General features: G+C 38.0%; 4 protein-coding genes across 6 annotated transcripts; 2 read left to right on the forward strand and 2 right to left on the reverse strand.

The window, feature by feature from the left end:
* Nucleotides 1–3,911: 3,911 nt before the first annotated feature.
* LOC111266521 (beta-1,3-galactosyltransferase 5) lies at nt 3,912–8,983 on the forward strand. Its single transcript, XM_022844054.2, has 4 exons — nt 3,912–4,167; nt 6,413–6,548; nt 7,416–7,638; nt 8,085–8,983. Exons 2-4 carry the CDS (start codon nt 6,422–6,424, stop codon nt 8,563–8,565), a joined length of 831 nt encoding a protein of 276 aa, XP_022699789.1. The 5' UTR covers nt 3,912–4,167; nt 6,413–6,421; the 3' UTR covers nt 8,566–8,983.
* Nucleotides 8,984–13,678, reverse strand: Rtc1 (RNA terminal phosphate cyclase 1). Its single transcript, XM_022844053.2, has 2 exons — nt 10,597–13,678; nt 8,984–10,022 (listed from the first exon to the last, which is right to left on the reverse strand). The coding sequence occupies exons 1-2, from the start codon at nt 10,787–10,789 to the stop codon at nt 9,061–9,063; spliced, it is 1,155 nt and encodes a 384-aa protein (XP_022699788.1). The 5' UTR covers nt 10,790–13,678; the 3' UTR covers nt 8,984–9,060.
* Nucleotides 13,679–13,811: 133 nt separating this feature from the next.
* RpL30 (ribosomal protein L30) lies at nt 13,812–16,296 on the reverse strand. Of its 3 annotated transcripts, none has more exons than XM_022844056.2 (2): nt 16,180–16,296; nt 13,812–14,215 (listed from the first exon to the last, which is right to left on the reverse strand). In XM_022844056.2, exon 2 carries the CDS (start codon nt 14,208–14,210, stop codon nt 13,872–13,874), a length of 339 nt encoding a protein of 112 aa, XP_022699791.1. In that variant the 5' UTR covers nt 14,211–14,215; nt 16,180–16,296; the 3' UTR covers nt 13,812–13,871. The 3 variants fall into 3 exon arrangements, with proteins under 3 accessions (XP_022699791.1, XP_022699792.1, XP_022699793.1); XM_022844057.2 differs by lacking the exon at nt 16,180–16,296 and adding an exon at nt 16,030–16,173; XM_022844058.2 differs by lacking the exon at nt 16,180–16,296 and adding an exon at nt 15,876–15,988.
* Nucleotides 16,297–16,484: 188 nt separating this feature from the next.
* On the forward strand, nt 16,485–21,039 carry Mcm2 (DNA replication licensing factor Mcm2). The gene is made up of 5 exons (XM_022844059.2): nt 16,485–16,540; nt 17,556–17,801; nt 17,975–18,156; nt 18,408–19,721; nt 19,873–21,039. The coding sequence occupies exons 2-5, from the start codon at nt 17,572–17,574 to the stop codon at nt 20,841–20,843; spliced, it is 2,697 nt and encodes an 898-aa protein (XP_022699794.1). The 5' UTR covers nt 16,485–16,540; nt 17,556–17,571; the 3' UTR covers nt 20,844–21,039.
* Nucleotides 21,040–22,755: the final 1,716 nt, after the last annotated feature.

Genomic DNA, 22,755 nt, shown 5'->3' on the forward strand with positions numbered 1-22,755 from the left:
CGCCAGAGACTCATTTTTGCTCTCGTTCTTCATATTTAGTGCCTTCGTTGATACTGCTTCGCAGACTCTAAAAGCTAACACAAAATGGATTTTCCATTCTCTATTTTATCCAAAAATTCCTCTGATCACAGTAACTCGTCCTTCCGTTTACGGCCTTGACGTATAATTCTCTTCTGTAATCCTTAAGCTTCCCATTTCTGTTCCTAGAAGGACTGGACCAGAAATAGACTGCAATTGTACTCGCCATGGCCTTTAGTGACACCTCAATCTTCAATGAATTCAACCAGTACACCTTCGAGTAACAGAAACTCCATTGCTGACTGTTCATCTTCAGCGCTAAGCGACATCTCTAGCTCTAAAGTTATTATTACTTGTGACACCAGATCAGGAGATAATTAAAAACGCAAAATAAAGCCTCGTATGGGCCAGGAGCTATATAGGCTACTTTGTCTTTCTCTAACAAAAGAAAATTCACTATAAGTTCCAATACTATAAAAGTTTTAGAATTTCTTTAAGAAACACACAAGTCAGAAAGTACGTATTACTGGATCTTTTTGACCAAAGTTCAACAGGTGGGGCTACATAAGACAATAAGCTTCTTCCGTCACCGACTTTTTGTTAAGCAATAAAAAAAACTGAAATAATAAGCTTGTTTTTTTACTATAGTTTTGACCGTCCCAAAGCTATATTTTAAGGGTAAACTGAAAGTAAACTATGTTTTACAGTAAATTACATAACCGGCCCGGGGAACATAGAACGAAGTGCAACGCAACTCGTAGATGTGCGAATACTTAATCCATTGCACAGCACAACTTCATGTGCATCTGTAATAGCCGAATCATAATTTTTGACCTGCTTAATATGGCGGTAAATGATCACAGCGCATCGTATATTCTAGACATAATCATAGCCCTTTCTCAAAGAAAAAACATTTTTTATTTAGTTTTGTCGAATGATTGGCCACTTTTCACGAAATCGTTGGGCTGATATTTTTTGAAAGTGGATAAATTTAAGCGAACCTATTATATATATATATTAGAAAAGTCATTGGCCAATGTGTTGCTGTAACTTTTTTTCTCGCTTTCGTGGCACCGCCTATTTTCAATAGTTGCATTAAGCATATTTGTGCCTATATGGTCCCACTTAACTATTGATAGTCGTCTCCTTTCGGTGCGTTACTCAAGAGTTATTCAAGCTAATTTTTCGACCCGCCTAACAATTCCTGACAGTCTAATGACGAATCTTTTGTTGTTTCCAAAAACAGAGTCCTTTTATACAGACATCCAGCTAAAGGAATAATGGCCGATTTGTTTTCGTCGACATGTCGGCAAACACGGATCTTTTTTTACACATTGATACGAACTCAAAAATATGGCACGAGTAGAAAATGACTGCACTATTTTATTCTTGCATGTTTCGTTTGCATTTATGACACGTATGAAAACACGTAGTATGTCAGAGGTTAACGTTACAAGCTTAAATATAGGAAGTTGTATAAGTAACTTCAGTGTGGAAATTGCAAGGATGGTCACATGTAAACCATTTAGCTGCAGTTGAGCGGTGGCTCTATGAAAGAGTTCGCCAAAAATGTTACACGAGATCTTGAAACAGATGTTTCTAACAAAAAATATTTTTCTGGGTTATGTAATCAACCTACATAAAATATATTTCGAAACCAGGTCAAGGATGATAAGTTACTTACATATGGGAAAAAAATAATTAAAAAATGCCATTCGTTACATTTGCTTTATCGATGAACTGCGCTCACAAATCCTGCGGTTTAGGTATATATAAATGTCAAAAAGAATAATTCAAGACCGCATTTGATTTTTTGTAGCCTTAGTGAATGATTAAGTAGAAGTGACTCTCCTCTAGTATGGCCTAAATTAAATATGTGTTAAAATAGGTCTTTATGGCGTTATCCTATTTGTTTGCCCGTACCACTGTACCTTAAAAAAATATATATTCAGGACGGATATAGGATATAATTGGCCCATCCACAGCTGTTTTATAGTTCCACTGAAAGGCTCGTGTTAAATTATTTACCAATCTATTAAATCTGTCTATAAATCTATTAAATTTGTCATATAGCTACGTAGCAAATATCGCTTGCGGTCACCTAGACGTTCATTAAATGACGTTCAGAGTTGCTTAATCGACGTGTAAATCTTAATTTTCCGGAAATTTCGAAAAGCCGCCTAGACCGTCTACTATCAAAATTACTTTGCTTCTATAGCTAACGGTCAGTGTTTCCCTTCTTTATAGAAATCCTGCCTTGTACCGTACGGTTAATTAACCAGGTGATCTCACATGATATTCCACACTGGACAGTCGTTGAAAAAGAACAGAGCCTTTGCTGGTCATACTCTCCTCGTTGGATACGCTCTACGACTCACCTATGTTATTATTCAGTCCGCGTTCATGGCCCCTCATGAATCCCAAAACTCTGCAATGGCAGCAGCGAAATCAGTAGCTCTGCCTCGAAGCTTCCACGGAAAGCTGGATTCTTTGAGCAGAACGACGTATTCCAACCAAAAACGTCGCCTGCCTTTGATACCAATAACCTCAAAAGGTCTCGTCGGTACCTGCCACCGACGAGAAATGTACAGCTAGAGTTTACCCGTACCTAGCCAGCACTGCGCGCTATAGCAAATTGTATGGTCTTACGTGATTTGGGTTAAACGACGTATCTCTGAGGCTCCAAGGAAAAGCGCGACTCTGACATTAGTGACCAACTATTGTCATAAAAAGGATATTTGCTTGTTTAGTTAGTCCTTGTGGGACCTACACAGAGCGCGAATGACAGTCCTCTTGCCGTTCACCCTTTCCCAATAATAGGTGATCGTAGTTGAGCAATGTATTTCGAAATGCTACCTATGTAGCTTCAGGCTATTATACCTTTAAGACGACGTTTGATCAACAGATCGCACAGGATACAAGGTGTATCGAACTGATTTGTATAGCAAATAGGTGACTGCGGCTTTCCGGTCAGATTGCTGTTAGATGCCACGGGGCCCTTACTTGTTAAAGGAACCTATCAATAGGAACATATTAGACTTAGACATATCAAAAATCTAGTAGGGTTGATATGGAAGGAATTACTAAAGAAAAGAAAAAAACGTTAACAAGTGTACGAAATCAAAAAAACTATTGCACACATAGACGCATTCGTTTGGTTTGGTGGACCCATTTACTATCGACAGTGATTCTTTCCGCCTTCCGTGCTACGCTGGTGAAAGCGCGCAGCTTAGAATGGTGTATGTTGGTTCGTTGTAAAGGTCAAGCGTTGCGATTACGACTTCATCAAGTCCGGACAGCTCTTATTGGTTATACTTAAACCAACCAAATAATAGAATACAATCCGTGCGAAAGTTTAGCCTAATAGATCCGCCAGATCGCAGAGCAACTCCCCATACGAATGAAGATCTTACACGACGATCTGAACCGCGTCGAGTAAGTTTCGCTCGTTAATGGGCAGTCCAGAACTTGATGACTATGTCTGCCTCCGCGAAGAGCTAGTATCTTCAATGAAATGTAGGTCATATAATACATGAAGTTTAAAGTAGTTATTAGAAAACAGGATTTCAAATAGTTCCATGTTTAAAAAGCACTTAGCTCATTAACTTGCTGATTCCTTATGAAATAAGCACTTGTTGACTGTTTCCTTGAAATACTCCATCTACAATTATATCTTCTGTTCTGGAATGGTATGGTATGAGGTCCGCTGACGCATTTACCGCTAGGTCATCCTTATACACCTCCATTTCGTTTGACGTTTGTGCAGTGCGCCATCTAAATTCCAGTGACAATCAACTTAATGTATTGATGAACAGCTGACCCTTAACAGATTATGACGCAACAATAGCTTTATTATGAACGTATTGCCTGGTTGTTAGCGTTTTATTAATTTTTGCATACAAATCTCTTTCATTTAGTTTGCTTGTTTTAGTATGACGCCTTACGTTTGTATGTACAACTACAGTTAAGCAATGCACCAGTTATACGCGGCATATTGCCACTTTGGAGTCACCAACCGGAGAAACACGGTAGAATAACACGAACATTCGGAAGTTCTGCTTAAATAAGTTTTTCACTGCTATAGACTACGTATGGCTTACATACATTATATCTTCATGGCTAAATCACAGGAACGATACGGCATTCCAGGTAAACTATTGTACAATTATTTGATAAACTTTGACTATTTTCCAATAACGTTCCAGGGAGGCGAAAAATAAGCGATGCAACCTAGTAATATAAGCAAGCTAATATTTTTTTAAAGCAGTCAAACATTTTTTTCATAAGTTATTTTAATACTTTCTTTGTGTTATGTACGCAACACATGTTCAAGTCAAGCTACAATGCGTTGTTTACCATTATGCTCTAGAGGTCTTGTCAAACTATTGCTTTTCTATTGTTAATCAACACTTTCTTTCGTACGAGAGATCGACATCGCCGTGCTCTAATCATATGCATAACCATAACTGGTAAGCATGCAAAAATATATATAATAGTCATCCTATCCTTTTGATAGGCTTCGGTAAATGGACGCACGAAAATACCGAGATACGAACGTTAAGGCATAGAAAATACAAAAGAGCCGATCTCAGATAACTCAACGTGACGGACCTACAGTTGTTTCAATGCCATATGATCGATAGCAAGGAGTCCACCATTTTTTTCTTGCTGTAATTTGGTATTTGTGAACCGGCTTAGGAAGCATCACCACACCTAATCGAGAAACACATAAGGCTACCTACAGTAAAATTTCAGACGTTCGTTTGCACATATACACACATTTCTATTAAATATATATATATATATATATATATATATATATATATATTTAATAGAAAAATCGCTGATTATTAGGTCATAAGTCCGTATGACTGATGTGCTAATATTCATTCTTGGCCCACAACTCAGTCTTATAAAGAGTGAGCTATGATCCAGTCACTGTAGCGTCCGAAAGGTGTCTATTATTGAGCAATAATCCGGAAAGTATTACGCTTATCGCCAAATGCCGTGTCGTGTACTACGCTACAATTTTACAAAAATTCTATTTAGCTCTGATTTTAAGTTAGTGATAATTAGAAATAATGTCGCGGCTAATGAATGGTACAACACTGCTTATAACAGTACTCTTACAAACTATAAGTTATTCCATTTTACTCAAGATGTGATCCTCGAGCTATCTTAACCAAGAGTCAACAACGTGTCCAGCTCTTCCCCAAAGCAGACTATATGCCTTGATATTCCATTGATATAAATCCACTACTTTGATTTAGCACATCCTTTTACATTTTCCGATTACGATAAGTTCAACCTCATTTAACTGGTGTTTAAACGGAATAGATCAGGTTCAATTCTTTGTATTACATGAAAATGTAGATATCTTACTGTACTCTACGTAGAGTCACGGCATACGAAATGTGGACCGTAAATATCACATAACAAATCGGATATTAGACGTGATGATGAAATGAACACGCCTTGTCGTACAAGATAGTTAAAATTTCTAGATAGAGATTCTACACAAAGGTGCACGTACAAGAATAAAAACTAGCAATTCTTTAGTATTTTTTTTTAACAATTTTAGTAAATTTTAGAGAAGCGGATACTATTGAAACACAGTAAATACAGTGGGTAACACGGTAAAGGCTGGTGGTGACTGTTTGACGGTGATGTTCTGCGTTTTTCGGTCAGCCGTTTTCAAACACAAACGAAAGACTAATCTACTAATATGATTATATTTTTTTTTCTACCACAGACGTTAATGTCACCATCGCGACCTAGTACAATGGTGATAATGGGTCTGAATAAATTAATTGAAAGAAAGCTTCAATAAAATATCCATTAAAAAAAACTCAAAGCATCTTTAGTCCGTCATAATAGTCGCAATTTTAAGTGTGAACGAAAATGGAGTGTAGAGGTAGACAGATGGAGATTACCAGTAACAATGTATGTAGATATATATGATGCCTGTCTAATAACCTAGCGACCACAATATACATAAAGTATTAAGAGTTAATTAGTTATAGAAATAATCATAATAACAATAAACAAATTAAAATAATAATAATAATAATAATAATAATAATAATAATAATAATAATAATAATAATAATAATAATAATAATAATAATAATAATAATAATAATAATAATAATAATAATAATAATAATAATAAAATAATAAAAAAGTAAAAGAATAAAGTATTAATTAAATTTCTTTCCGTATATATGCGAAATAAATTGCTTCTCTTGACAAACTGGTTTAGTCAAAAGGTCTCTCTGCTTAACATATATCAAAGAAAGTAGTTACCCTCAGCGATGGTATCGAACGTATATAAATTTACTCTTATTTTATATAATATAAATATCTACTAAGTGTTTCCCCTTATCGCTTTCAGATTCTATTTATGTGTCATAATGGTCACCTAAAAACCATGATCTATATGCATACGTCGCCTGACCGATTTCTCGATAGAAAAGAACTTCGACGCTATCTCCACAGGCCACCGGAAACAGCTGTGGTATTCATGCTAGGTAACTGCGAGGCTTCAGTTTTAAACACTCAATTGCTTTTGAAATTAGTAAGATTTCCTTCTAAATACAAGGTTTTTTTTATGCTAGCACATGCTACTATGCAGAGCTTAAACCCTAATTTGTGCTAAGTAATGTATACCTTTTTAAATTATTTGTAGCATACATTAGTATTAGCAAATAGATTAGTTTTTATGTTCCATTTTTGAATCCAGGGTAATACATACTAGGCAATTTTGGTGTAATTAAGCAAGTGTTTTAATTCTGTGCATTACATAACAGTGAAACAGCTGAAGAAGGACAGATGTTAGGTGTCTACTAACTGAGCTTGGAAAAACATCTATTATATAGTCTATACCATAATCAGTCGAGTCAAGATAATTAATGGCTTGACGGTACTTTAAGTAAATTGCGGGACAGAACGGTGACAGGCGCAGGGTTGGATGACCGAATAAGCCTAGCCTTGTTTAATAACTGCTCACTAGCATAAGTTTCTTTATTCGATCACATCAATCGTGAGTGAGTAAGTGTATAAGTGCTCGTTCCTCGGGGCACATACTATTTGAAACTATAACTACAAACATATTCTATTGAAGCACCTCGAAAAGAGCTATTTTTTTAATGGCATAAGTGGTTTAGTAAACAACTTGGCAATTATCAACGCTTCCATAAGACAAAGAGATTTGAAAAATGCTGTACTAATTTCATAATAGGGCTACGATATTTTGTGGACAAGGAATTTTCAAAGTAGGAACTTTTCTCTATCAGCGCGGTTTAACAGAAGTAAAAACAACTGTTTATCTTTCATTCTACCTAGTCGTCCCCAAGCATTTAATAGTAATCTTCAGTCAATATATGATGTGCGCTTAGGAAAAAGCAAGAACAAAAGTCTTGCCCATCTGGTTTTTCAAGAAGCGGAACAGTTCGAAGATATGGTGATATTTGACGCGTTCGTCGACTCCTATCGCAATCTGACCCCCAAATCTGTTCATTCTATTCGATGGATTCAGAATGAGTGCGGAGCCAACCCAACGCTGCGAAATATTGTCAAACTGGATGACGACGTTTGGGTCAATTTTCCGATGCTGAAGAGGTAAATAACGCAAGAACAGTAAATTAGTCGCTTTTGTAGAATACTAAATACTCCTTTCTTTAGTAGATAGCCTGAAGATAGCGCAATACGCACGAACATATATAAGAAAATGGAGTCGGGCTTCGACACAATTCATTATATATTGACACGAAAGGTTCAAGACCAGGATCATGCAGGAATTATTCTGGAACTGCATATTTCTGTCATATTATTCTGTATTATTCCGGTTTATATTTTTCACTTCTACCAGAAATTACCCCTAGAGTTCTGAATGATTCCATATTTTTGGGAAATCACACATCTTAACCCTATAATATTACGCGTCTAATTTAATAGCCCGTCACTATGGTAAGTTAAAATAAACAACTCGGAGAACTAGGGTTTTTGCGTCGCTTTCCATCTTTTGTACACTAAACGACTAACAAAGGCAGAATTTTGTATTTCAGTTATCTGCATCTCGAGATTCCTAAACGTCCGTATCGTATCCACTGTTTAGTATGGCGCCGTGTTCGTGTGGCACGCCGTCCTAGATCGAAATGGTTTGTTTCAAAGGTCGAGTACAGTTTGCCTTACAATCCGCCATATTGTGGTGGCCTCGCGTACATCCTTCCCAAACAGCTTCTTACGGTCCTGGTTAATGCTTCCTACAAAGTACCGTTTTTTTGGGTTGATGATATCTATGTTACGGGACTACTTGCCCGAGAAGCCCACCTTGATCACGCACAGATCAGGACGTATTATGCGTTTCAAGTAAACCAAAACATTAATCTGACAGCGGATTGGGAAGAGACGATAATGAACGCGTTTGGCGCCACGAAAATTATGTTTTCCCATATGGACACGCCGTTTCTACGAAGCTTACGCAGCTTTCTCTTTCAGAGAATTAACGAAACGCTATTGAACTACACACAGTTTACTGTATTTTGAACGGGCACTTAATGATTTAGTGACACAGCGTATTGATCAAAGGATGACGACACCGAAGTGAACCGTTTAGGTTATGCAACCACCAGTGTATATACCAAATAAATTGACCAAGTAAGTTTCGACCGATGCAAAACTCCAGGATTCAAAATTAGTACTGAAGAAGTTTGGATGTCAAATTATGGATGTATCTGAGGCCATAAAATTATCAATCGAAGTTAGCAATAAAATGTGCACCTGATGGGCGACATTTGAAATTGCAACGTTTTTCGGTATTAAATTAAAACGTCTAACTAGCAGTAATGAACTAACTACCTAATATGTTGTGTGATACTAAAGATGTGTAAAAGTGGTTCTGCTGTTCGGTAAAAAAAATAACAATAAAAGCGCGATAATAGAAAAATAATGACTCACTATACAGTTCATGGCATCAATCGTACAGACTTTATTCGTCTTTCTTAACGATATATATACAAGTATATACATGAATATGCCTAATTAGGACACCTTTTTGCTGAAATTCAAGTACCCAACGCCAAGACATGTCAACAAAACTTTGTCACCTCCTAGCTTTAGGGCTTCACCAGAGTTTTTATCAACTGGCAGCCTTCGATCCTGCTCGATCTTGAACGTTATTCCAAAGAAATCTTTTAAATGTCTCAAAAATTGTATTGTGTATGGTGTAAGAGGTCCAAGTTGATATTTAGAGATGTCTGTTGGGCCAAGCGCCATAAGTAACAGTACTAAACTTTGATTAGCTGTATCGACGCAGCCCCCGCGGTAAATTTCTTGGACAAGTCTGACGGCCGCCTTTTTCCCGATATCCTCAGGTATCATTAGTTCTCGGCCTTTGCTTGGATCAGACATTGCGTCAGCGGCGTAAAATACTCCATCTTTGGTTTCTGCTACAAGGCAGATCCCAAAACCTGGACAATTACCACCTTTTTTTCCTTTGCAAACGTCAGTGTAAATATAAATGTCAGGTAGAAATCTAAGCAGCAGCTCCTTCGCCGAATCAACCATTCTGGATGTTACTTGTGGATTTGTTTTCATACTGAAGGCCCAGCCCCTAATTCGCTTTATTTTGCCAGGATTTGTGAATTGCACTGGTCGTAACGTTTTGCATATGGGTGCTTTGAACCTTACCTCTCCGCCACCTAAAGGTGGCGCTCCCCGATTAACGATTTCAAGGTCAAGACCATCAGTAAACATGAACTTGCCGATAATGGGTAAGGCAGCTTGTTTGAACGAATCGACTGACTGTTCGATATAATTGTTAGTTATCCCAAAGAGTCGAACGTTCAGGGCGGACTTGCAAAATGGAGCCAAATATATAAGGCCTTCAAGAAAATACGTAACGGACTTTGAAAGTACGCATGAATGTTCAATGTTCCCGCCGTGGAGGACCCCTGGCTTGTAGAAGATCTCTGTACCTGTTTCGTTAACACTCGCCTCCGTGCCTATAATGAAAATCCGCATTAAATTGGACAAGATTGATTAAATTCGCACTTAGCAACTTATCGGGCGGAGAGAATGCTAAAGCAAGCGTGCATTAATTTGATCATAATACATAAGAATATATATACATAATTGAATTGCAAAAAAAGACTGACATTAACTTTGAGGAAATTGAACGCGTTCGGGAGAATAAGATCAGTTTAGCTTCAAACAATACTTCAGTCATACAGCCTTCAATTTATATTGATCTTTTATGGGCTGCATACACATGATAAAAACATATAACTACTTATTTCTGCAGATGAGACCAGCTTTGCTGGCAGGTGATTCAACGCAAGACGGCCATATTATTGAGGTTACCTTTTTATCAGCAATGGTATCGATTTTCATCTCAATTTGCTGAAATTTAAAAATAAACCGAAAAACATTTCACTGTTGCTTTCACAAATTTAAAAAACTGAGATCCATTTGATAGTATGGCTCAACCTATTAATCATCAACTCCTCACAATGGTCTATAATCGGGCGCGAATAATTATTTGGTTTTATAAAGAAGCTTTTTGCTGTACATTCTTACCGTTTGTAATTTCAGTCATTAGTTTGAGGAAGTCAGCTTCGTAGTCTGCGAGTCCAGGGCTGAGATCATGTTCACGGATGTTTGAAATGATAATTGAACGCTGACTGAGTGTAGCCAAAACCAACCGTTGTCGAAAAAAATTGGCACCGCAAAACGTAAGAACAGTTCCTTTTTGCACTGCTTTATTATCCATGGCTAAGCAACAGCATGTAACGACGACCGTATCAAAAATATCGGTCAACAGACCATCAGTAACACGAAGCTCCTAATTCTCAGCTTGTTTTCAATAGCATCAGTCCGAGCACATGGTTTCATGTTTACAATACACACCGTGTGGTCCTCGGACATTCTGAACAGTTCCGTCTATTAAGAGACTCAGTCCAACAAATAAAGTTGCAGTGCGTAGCGTTCAATTAGCGCTAATAAGTATTGTGTGCCTTGGTGGAAATGGCTATTATATTACGTTTATTGACACCGTTTGTTCGACTAACTGTAAAAAAGACCACATCGGGTAGATTGCATAGTGGCAATTGCTGTGCATATAAAACTACATAAACACATAATATTATGAAACGGCCATTTCTGCGAGAATAAAACATACTCAGGCATGAACGAGTGGAACTATTTACGGGTGTTGCATATTGCATTTAGTGAAAATTGTGAGAGATCTTAATCATTAAGTAATGCTTCCACATAAAACTGCTTATGGTTAATAGCTTTGTCTACTATATATTATAATAATAATATTAAACAGTTTTAAAAATTGTATAATGTTTTGTTGATATAAAGACATCGTAGAAGAGTGAGATCGAGTATACTTGCTTATCAAGCACACACACTACAATGTAGTAACAAGTAAGCGTACGAATGTAAATAAACCTAAATATATTCCAAAAACTCGCATTAACATCACTTCTTTCAACAAGTATCTCATAGCCACTTGCATTGGAGTTTCAGTAATTAAAGGAGCACACGAGTAATTACTTTTGTCGCATGGAAGTAAGCTTTAGCACAGTACTCTTAAGTACACTTGAACTTATCTGTAACATTATGAAGAAGTAAAATGTTTTCGAGATATGAGGGAATATGAAGAAGACGTAAAATACGCAGATCTTCAAATTTTAAGTAACTTTAAGGCTTACTTAAAGGGCACTGAAATCTCCCGCAAACCTCTCAAATGTCGTATATAAATTATACCTGTTACGTAGCCAGTGAGTTTGATTCTTCACAAAGCCGTGTAGAAGAGGAATTTAGTAATTTGCAGTTAAAATACCGGGTAATTAAGTGATAAAGAATAACTTATCTACTTGCAAAGAAGTGTTTTGCTTTTCACTTAGTCACTATTTTCTACTATTATTTATAGATTTTTCTGCGTATATTATTCTAGAGAAACAGGGAATCTCCCATGCGTCTACTACGGAATATAAAGCAGTAATAAGTACTTTTCGTATGGACCTGCAGATAAGTTCACACCTTAAACTATGAAATTACGTTTTCAGACATTTCTCTTCTCAGACCTCCTCATGCTTGCAGAAAAGACAGATCTTGTTAAGCAAGCATTCTGATAATGCTGTTACTTTAATTTTCAATGTTAACAAGAACTTTGTTGTTGTATTATAATATTATTGCTTTGAAATAAGTAGAACTTGAAATGTGATTGCATTATATTTTACTTTGATTAATTGGTCAGTCAGGTTGATGGTATTATATAAGCGATTTATGTTGAACCTGTTGATGTTCACCATATGATTATAGTATCTAAAAACAACTCGTTAAAACGAAACCGCCTAATCCGAACAACGTTCATCTGGATTTCTAATTGTGCGTGCCTCAAATTGCGTATAAGCCATCATAGGCTCCAATGGGCTCTAGGAATCAAGCTTCACGCGATCACATATGCACGCAGTTCATATGAAGATTAAAATCGCCAACCAAACGACTTGACCTTCTAAAATTGCCGATGACTCGCCAACCGCTACGAAACAGTAGACTTACCAGCATTTCTTGTATATTTATTACGGTAGTAGTCTTCGCTCAAAGTGACGAAGTTTTTGTCTAAGATGCAGATTTGGGTTTTTGTTTTTGTTTCAGAACAGATTAGTGAACGAATAATTTGCATAAGATAAGACTATAAATTCATAGATCGAAAGCCAATTTAAGTTAGTGTGACCATTGTAGAAAACCTGAAAACGGTCCAATCGATAGGCACTGGCACACTTACTGCTATTACATGCTTTTACTTTGCAATTGTTAACGGTTGAATAAAAGTGAACAAATTTGTCTATTTTCAAAAACACTTAGCCCCGAGGCCGGATGCTCCTACGGGCCTATAGCAGCGTCTGAGACCGGTAACCCGGTAACAACACACCTGCCACAGTGAGTTCTTTTTTGTTTCTTGCTAGCACTCACGGAGAGAATTTCGTAGCATCTCTGACAGTCAAGTAGCTCTCTTTTGCTGTTATTTAACGAACTCCTCAAATAGATCCGAAAAATTGTCAAAGTGCTCTAAGCACTCCCTTAAAGTAGGGTTGTGTACTCTCCTTTTAGAACCAGAAAAGCAGGTTGGTACCGTCAACTAAACCCAGGCACACATATTGAAAGCTTTCCGTATTTTACTATTAAGTTGACGAGCTCCAGAATCCCCAAAACGGTCATTGCTTTAGTAGATGTAAAGATATCGCTGCACTATATAGCCCCATATTAAGCTGAGACTAAATATACGACGTGATTAAAAAGTGTAGATATAACTGTTCAACATATCATGGGTATCGAGCGATATAACTAAACAAAAAAATAAATCTATTTCCATTACCTCGTTGCTTATTTACTGTATCTCATTGCTATTTTTCGAATGTTCGGATATTACTCCGAAGTATTGAGATTTCAATGAATGCCTGTTTACATAAAGTAGCGTAAAGGCAACACCCTGAGGATTACTGAAATGAAAATAACCTGTATTACCGGTTATGACGACCTGAAATCGTTTTCGATGGACGCAGTTTGCCCGCCATCTCCAGAAAAACAGCAACTTTTGCCGAAAGCATTGTGCTTGTTCTAATACATTGCCTTTAGAACTCATTTACCCATCAGTTCTAACTGATCCGTCCAATAAATATCCAGGAATCGCCTATGGATGGGCGTATAATTAGATCTTCTGGCAGGTCTACTATTCTCGCCGTAGACTGCATCAGGTACCTTATAATAAAAACACAGTCTTGTATAGGGTTCCCTTCTTGCCACACTTGTCCAGACAATCAGAAAGCGGTCAGTTTTATTTACACCTCTTGGGGCATGGCCTTAACAATATCCGAATCTCCTGGATCCGTAATGCTTAAGGTGCACACGCGGAAGTACTTCCCGCAGGCGGTGCCAAGCTCAATGTTATTGCCGTTGTAGTGATGAACGCCAGTCTTGGCAAGCATGGCGTAATACTCTATCTCGGACTTCCGTAGGGGCGGAGTGTTGTTGGCAATGATGACAAGTTTCGCCTTGCCCTGACGCAGGGTCTTTAACGTCTGCTTGTGGCCAAGAACGTATTTGCCAGATTTCATTACCAAAGCCAATCTAGAGTTGATGGACTCAAGGGCCTTCTTCGTCTTTTTTGTGGCCACCATTTTGGCTGCAAGGAAGAGAAGGATATGAAAACAAAAGAATTTTAGCTATTAAAGTATTGAATAATAATAATAATGATAGATACATTCAAATAGATACATACAGATATACCATAAGTTCTTGGTATTTATCGCATGTATATATAGGTCCATCTTTGTATTTTTGGAATGCCTCGAGTGTTTAACGTACTGTGAAGTTCATGAAGTGCTAACCCTCATCATCATGCTAAAGTAGGCTCATTGCGTACGACGTTAGTTCCGATTGATGCAGCCGACGGGGAGATGCATTGCTCATAAGGGTATGAAGTAGTTACACTTGTACTTTTACAACGAAAACTGAACGTCGATAAAATGCGGGTTACTAGGACTTTGGAAAACTTCCACAAAGTTTGTAAGTTATAATAAGCTATAATGTATTTTGGAAAATTTTGTTTAAGCTTGTCCGTGTGGAATACTTAATGTATTGTATTCCCCCCTGAACGAGATATTTAATCTTTGAAGACTATTTTGATAGAAGTCCCATGTTATGGGGCAACTGTGAACGGCCTTCAACCCGTTCACTCAAATAGTCAGCCGTCAAACGTATATCAATTAGAAGGGTTCGGCGCATGGAAAGTCTAACTGAATTCCAATGGTACTAATCTATCGGTGTGGAAAACCTAAATAGGACAATTCAATTCGTCAAATATGGAAAGGCGGACTGTCAAAAATTTATTAGAAAATGTTTGATCCCAAACATGGAACAATAGCATGCTGAGCGTTGGATTCCAATGGGAGAAATCAGTTAATATTCGAAGCGAATTTTGGACAGCCGGTTCTTCAGATATGAACCGGATGGCTAGCGAGCTTCGAAGACTTGAAAACTGAAATGTTTTCAGTGTTAGAATCCCTGCGTGATCCAGACAAAGTGGATTTGATTAACTGAACCGTAGCAAAAGGATCTACTATTGTAACGAGACTCATTTACCCCCAAGCACCAGACTTTCTCAGAGCTTAGGGTGATTTGTTCTCGGGAATTCGCGAAATAACGAATTTAGTTACTGCAATTTTGTCGAGCCATTACAACCTTTATGAAGTATTAGAGAGTAGATTTTGTGGGATACCCTGCGTGACTCAAGCGGCCTGAACTGGTCATATGAGCCATAGCTAAAGGATCCCTGTAGTATTCGGAATGTCCTTAAACATCAGCCTCGTAAAGTACCAACTGATGTTGTTTTCATCCCGAGTGACCCGTTAACATGTTCAAATTTAACTATGCTTGCAATCATTATTATTATTAATGATAGAGTAAATCTACACTAGTGATATTGTGACACATTTACTCGTATGCACATGTTCAAAATCGTGCGAGGTCCGCACTATGGTGAGGAATCGGCAGTCAATAGTCGAGACATTCTTTGACAGGTGTCTTAACAATGTTTCATTTGCCTTTTATCACCTCGACCGAGATTCGCACCATCAATTTGATTTGTTATCAGTCTGGACAGTAACAAAAACAAGTGTAAGTAATCACCACATGTATTAGGTACAAATACAACTGTATAACAAAAAACAAACGAATTCCACACTCCTGTGTAGTGTAGATCATTAGAGGAGACAATAGTATTTCGAATAAGCCTAACAATAAATGTTGTGAATTACTTCGGCAGACCTGACCAAGATGATTACCTAAAGTACAGTCCTTTCAGCTTGGCGGTGATATACTATGACTGGATACTCTGTAATGTACGTCGGAACCACCTAAAAGCCTAAAGTCGGAAACCACTAAAAGCCACCTCCACGTGTGCGAGACCCACACAAATATATAAAGATCAATACCAACCATGACGTACGCATCCCGTCACAATTAATACAAAGTTGTCGTAATTTAGTAAATCCCTGTCGAGATTTTCTCAATGGAATTAGCACTTCACTATATGACACTTTGTGACTATTAGACGCAATTCACAAGAAAATAAATGCGAAAAATTACCGAAATCTTTTGCACTCTACAGTGCACAGGCGCAGCCAAATTAAGCCTTACAGAAAAGGATGCTCGAACAGACGATCCACCGGACCTGGGAACAATTTCGAAACGTGGTACCATCTGTAGTAGCACGTTTTCGATTTTTTTCTTAAAGGAAACCTATTGTACTATGGGTAAGTATCAAATTTGAATAATATTCTAAAGAATTGATTCTCGTAATAAAATGATGTCACTCTTACTATAGAAATACGCTTAACCTATAATCGGCGAAGGATCCCAAATGTGCCACGTTTTAGCGCGGACTTCGTACCACAAATCGCGCCAAAATTAAGCCGCTTGCGCGCCGGAGTCGCTTATCGCTTACCATGTAAGTGCTTACAATGTTAAGATTTTATATTTTCTTTTACGTTTTGCGCAGATGTTTAACTCCTAGCAGGAGGCTTAATTTTTTAGGTAATAGTAATTGGTATGACGTTTTGGCCTTCGTTTTATATACTCATACGTTCATCTGCACTGCATTTAAACTAATACTTAATTTAGAATCCCGTTCAATATCTATCATTTGCAAAAAAAATCTACCTTCCATTAAGCTATGTTAAGATTTAGTATTTATTAATCTTAATTTCGAACGTTTTATCTATGTGCTTGCGTAATTTCCAAGAGTAAAACAGTTTTCTGTCAATGTATGCGAAGAAAATACCGTGGAAATCTGTGAGCAAATTTAAGCATATCATCATCTATGAATGGTTATGTTCAGCAAGCGTAATATATCTGTAATGATAGAAATGCTGCCCTTTGCAGCTTTTTTACGCATGAATGCATCTTCAACAAATAATAGGTAAAACGCAGTAAGTTAAGTCAACCGCAGGAACTTCATAAGGCTGATGAGTTAAGTCTAGATCTAGACCTGTATGATATTATACAATAGTGATAGTAGAATCTGAAACTTTTTACTATGATAAAGACAGGATGATTTATTTTAAATTTAATAATTTAATTGAATGCTGTGGGTCACGGCTTCTTATTCAGTTCACTAGATATTAAAGATTCAAATACTTACCTTAGAAGGACAAAATTGAAATTGATTCATAATTAGTTTAATCTCTCTTTAGCGCTGTATAAGCTAAAATAGATCAACCTTTTTTTGGTGCATATATTGATTCCTTGGAGTACAAAACAGTTCTCCAGAGCCTAACAAGTAATATAGAAACATCGTTAATTACAATAAAGACAACCACCACATATTTTTTAGAACTTTCTGATTACATTTTGTTTCGTTGCTGTGGTTCATTTTTTCTATCATAATTAGTGTATGATGTGAGTGTTGAGCGTAGTATGACTCTAGACAAATTTGTTTGTTATTTCTGTGCGAATGATTTTAGTTTGTAGCGCATTACAATGCCGCGTGGAGGCCGTAATTCGCGCAGCTCCAACCCTGCATCTGAAGCTGAGAGTCAAGGCAATGAGGGTGGACGTAGTGAACTTGATCCCGCCACCTCATCGCCAGGTAGGGACCTGCCGCCGTTCGAGGACGAGCAGGACATTATCGATGGAGGTGGAGGTGACGAAGATGGGGTTGAGGAAGAAGAAGAAGATGGAGAGGATCTCTTCGGCGACGATATGGCTAAGTAAGTACGTCGGGATCGCCAGCATGTATAGCGAACATATATTGGTTCTAAGGTTGTTTTCTTAGGAAAGCTCTACCATGAAATTTCACGTATTGATGTATTTCCTTTTAACAGTAAACCAATACCGAGCCTTGGTTTTTAACATGATAGTATCTATTTCCGAATCATCAAAGTGACTACCGTGCTATACCTGAGCTCGATCGTTATGATGAACGTGTGCTCGATGACAATTCGGAACTTAGCACCCTCTCAGAAAGCGACCGTCGTGCAGCAGAAGAAGAGATGCGTCGAAGAGATCGGGCTGAAGGCAGGACAGCTACTGGACGATTGCCCAGGGGACTAGAAATGTTCGCCGGTAAGATACCTATACTCGATTATTAATTTATTGTCACTGTCTGTGTACCCATTTGTTCCTAAGTGGCTTCGGTAAAAAACGCAATTTACAGTTCAGCTAGTCAAAAGTTACCTCTTTGGTAGATCTTACCTACTTTTGCTTGTTTATTAGTTCATTACATGTCAAATTCACAGTTTTAAGGGTAAAATCAAACACTGTTGTATCTCGTATGATCGATAACAAGCACTTTACAAAGATCTCGTGTTTTGCAGATGAAAGTAGCGAACTAGATGATCGTCCGACTCGACGTCGTCGTCTCGCTGAACGAGCTGCCGCTGGAGAAGAAGATGACGGCATGGATGATATGGTTGAATCAATTGAGAATTTGGAAGATATGAAGGGCCACACTGTTAAGGAATGGGTAACTCAGTTGGGTCCCAAGACTGAGATCTTCAATCGTTTCAAAAACTTCCTTCGTACCCACGTTGATGACAAGGGCCACAATACATATAAAGAAAAGATTCGTGCCATGTGCGAGCAAAATCGCATGAGCCTCGAGGTTGACTACAATACTTTGGCTCAATCGGAACAGGTACTAGCATTCTTTCTTCCAGAAGCTCCGGCCGAGGTACTCCCTATTTTTGATGAAGCGGCGAAGGACATTGTCGTTGGTATGTTCCCTCATTATGGCCGCATTCACCATGAAATCCGTGTGCGTATAACCGACTTGCCAATTCTTGAAGAAATTCGAACACTTCGTAAAATTCATATTGACCAGCTAATTCGCACTTCAGGCGTCGTGACCTCGACAACTGGCGTCCTACCACAGCTGCGTATGGTAAAATATGACTGCGTCAAATGTAAATATATCCTCGGTCCTTTTGTTCAATCACAAAATCTCGAAGTGAAGCCAAGCTCCTGCCCAGAGTGTCAAAGCACGGGACCATTTTCCGTTAACGTGGCGCAGACCATTTTCCAGGACTACCAGCGTGTCACAATTCAGGAGTCGCCTGGAAAGGTCAATGCTGGCCGTCTTCCGCGCTCCAAAGATGCTATTTTGCTCAACGACCTCTGCGATTCCTGTAAACCTGGTGATGAAATTGAAATCACAGGAATTTATAGCAATAAATTTGAAGGATCACTAAACAAAGCGAATGGATTTCCTGTGTTTGCCACGGTGATTATTGCCAACCACATTTTAAAAAAAGATGAGAAGGCTGCAGGCAGGTATCTGACCGATGAAGATGTCAAGGAAGTTGTAAAACTTTCGAAGGAGGAGAACTTGGCTGAGCGCATTATAGCTTCGATCGGTCCATCAATTTATGGCCACGATGATATCAAGCGTGCCATCGCCTTGTCACTTTTCGGTGGTGTATCTAAGAATCCCGGACAGAAACACCGAATTAGGGGAGACATTAATGTGCTGCTTTGCGGTGATCCTGGAACGGCAAAATCCCAGTTCCTAAAATACGTCCAACAAATCGCTCCACGTGCTGTTTACACCACCGGACAGGGGGCCACTGCTGTCGGTCTTACAGCGTATGTCAAGAGGAGCCCGGTGACTCGCGACTGGACTCTTGAAGCTGGTATGTGTTGAATTGGTCGACGAGAGTAGAAAATCCGTTTGTAATTACGTTTTCATACCTGCCAGAATAAAACTAAAGGTCAATTAGATCATAATTTTCGATTAGAAATAGTTAAACTAACTCTAGCCTTACGTATCTGTATAATTTTAAGGTGCCCTTGTGTTGGCAGATAAAGGTGTGTGTCTGATTGACGAGTTCGACAAAATGAACGATGCCGACAGAACATCGATTCATGAAGCGATGGAACAACAAACTATCTCTATTGCTAAGGCTGGAATTGTCACTTCACTTAGGGCACGTTGCACTATTATAGCCGCCGCTAACCCTATCGGAGGTCGCTACGATCCATCGATGACATTCCACCAGAACGTCAATTTATCCGACCCAATTTTGTCACGTTTTGACGTGCTGTGCGTCGTGCGAGACACTGTCGATCCTATTGAGGACGAAAGACTGGCACGGTTTGTCGTTGATTCTCACTCCAGACATCATCCGCTAGCAACTGCAGATGACAAACAAGTAAAACCAGCTCAGCAAATGTACGAGAGCATCAGTCAGGATCTTCTGCAGAAATACATTCTTTATGCCAGGGAAAAAATTGAACCAAAGCTTCACTTGATGGACCAGGACAAGATATCCCAGCTGTACTCCGATCTGCGTCGCGAATCAATGGCGACTGGCTCTATGCCAATTACGATCCGTCATTTGGAGTCGATTATTCGTTTGGCCGAGTCCCACGCCCGAATGCATCTCCGTGAACATGTCAATGAAGACGATGTCAATACAGCAATTCGGGTTATGCTTGATAGTTTTGTGTCGACGCAAAAATTCTCCGTTATGCGACAGATGACCAAAACATTTTCGTCCTATCTGACCTACAAGAAAGACAACAACGAGCTGCTCCTGTTCATTATGAAACAGCTCATTCAGGAGGAATTAGCGTTCCAGCGAAGTCGGCTGGATGTGGAGCCCGAGCAGGTGTCTGTGAACGCTGACGCTCTCAAACGTGAGGCTGCCCGAATCAATATCACCAATCTCATTCCTTTTTACAAAAGTGAACTGTTCGCATCGCACAATTTCCAATATGACCGAAAGACTAACAACATCACGTTAACCTTCTGAGATGAATATATATATATGCGTCTGCAATTCTACAACAATAAACATCGACGAGTGGAAGTATTCTAAAACAAAGATACGTTTTAGAAATATTCCAATGTGTGTTATATTTTAGTTCGAACTTACTCATTAGATATGTACATACATATACGATAACCATATAATAAATTGACCGTGTCGGTATGCTTTACGGTTTTTATCTTATTTTTTTTTTTTAGTAAATAGCATTTAATTCGATATAAAAAGAAAGGCGAAATCGAATTTCTTGAAATATTCATCATAATAAATTCATAGCAAATAATAGCTCATAGTTAACTGCGCAAGTAAAGATAGGGCTTATGTCCTCAATTCCATATCTCAATTCCATTACCTTTTTAGTCTATTTGTAAAAATAATTTATATTAGGTTCAATTTCTTTTATTGTGATAATTTCTAAAATTGTCATTAATTTTTGTCAATTATAAACACGACAGTTGTATCTGTTTCCCAGTTATGCCATTTAGTTATGCCATGGCTTTGATAAGTGCAAAAAAGGACGGTTAAGATTCATTATATTAGTAAATTTTAGAAATAAATTGGTATATACAGATTAAATAAATAATCAGAATTTTTCCGGACATAATCTGTCTTGTTTTGCATATAAATCATTTTAAAAGAAATAAGTAAGGACACCCAATTGGAAGTGACCATTTTTGAAGAAAGGCGTTCCGTACTGTGCATATGCTTACGTCTGGAAAAGTCCTATTTAAAACCTATGTATGTAGATAAAACCAATCACAATTTGGTTCCGACAGAATAAAATTAAGTAGCATCGCTGTTGCCTGGTCGTGGTACGTGGATGTAGTTATATCATTAATAACTCGAGTGTTGTTGTCAATATAACACTGATTCAAATGAAAAAGATTTATTAACTTATTTCTAGTACCTTATAATAAAAAGCTTCAAATTTCTTACAATTACCCGCGTTCAATTACATGTGGAGTTAAATATTGAATATAACAATAATGGGTCTTTTGGAACTGTTTCTTATTAAACTGTTGTTGCTGGCTGAAAGCGCTACAGCTATAACTAAAATTAACACTTCCAGTTGGTGTTCGGCACTGTCGTTAAACGTTGTTTCAGATGCCTGAAACTCTGTCTGCGCCCTGTTTCAAAACTAGACCATTACGTATCTCAGGCAAACACGTTAGCGATGCACCATTGTGAGGACGGTGAAGAGGTAATTAGACTGAATTGTACTATCCCTCACTACTGTATGCTAATTCCACTAAAACTTTATGACTGGAGTTTTTGAAGCAGGGCTTTGAAGTTCTAAAAATCAGTTTATTTTTCTTGTTTCAATGTACTTGAGAGATTAAGATTTTTTCCACAGTAATTATTAATAATCTCAGTAACGATATGTTTCGCGTGACATGCGCAGTATGGATGGGTATTACAGTGTGCAACCGTACTATGTTATATAAAAGATGTTTTTTATATTATGGTAAAATGGTAGGCACTATCTGATCGTTGGCAATCGTCGTTTCAATCATCCTATGTTATTGTGTTAATTTTTATCCATCGTTTAAATATAACAAAAAAAAAATTGTTTTCCTACAAAATATTTATTCAAATTGGCCTCATAAAACGCTTCAGATCAATGTATCGGCATGCTTTGAAAATTTCGGTGGATACCAAGACTGTCTAATCTCGATATGGCCGATAGGCCTGTTACGTTATCAGCTGTTTTTGCCGACGACTTTTTTCTAATTTTTGAGGGTGACAAACACAGGGTATCAAATGGACGAACAACTGTTCAAGTTACAAACGTTTGCGCAATTAAAGGATAGATTAAAGGAGAGATTCCACCATTATGCCAAATGTTGTAGCAGATGTCGACTATCTGCAATACTTGTATGTTGCGCATAGAATGGCT

This window comes from Varroa jacobsoni, unplaced genomic scaffold (assembly GCF_002532875.2).
Source record: "Varroa jacobsoni isolate VJ856 unplaced genomic scaffold, vjacob_1.0 scaffold_1093, whole genome shotgun sequence".
Classification (NCBI taxonomy): domain Eukaryota; kingdom Metazoa; phylum Arthropoda; class Arachnida; order Mesostigmata; family Varroidae; genus Varroa; species Varroa jacobsoni.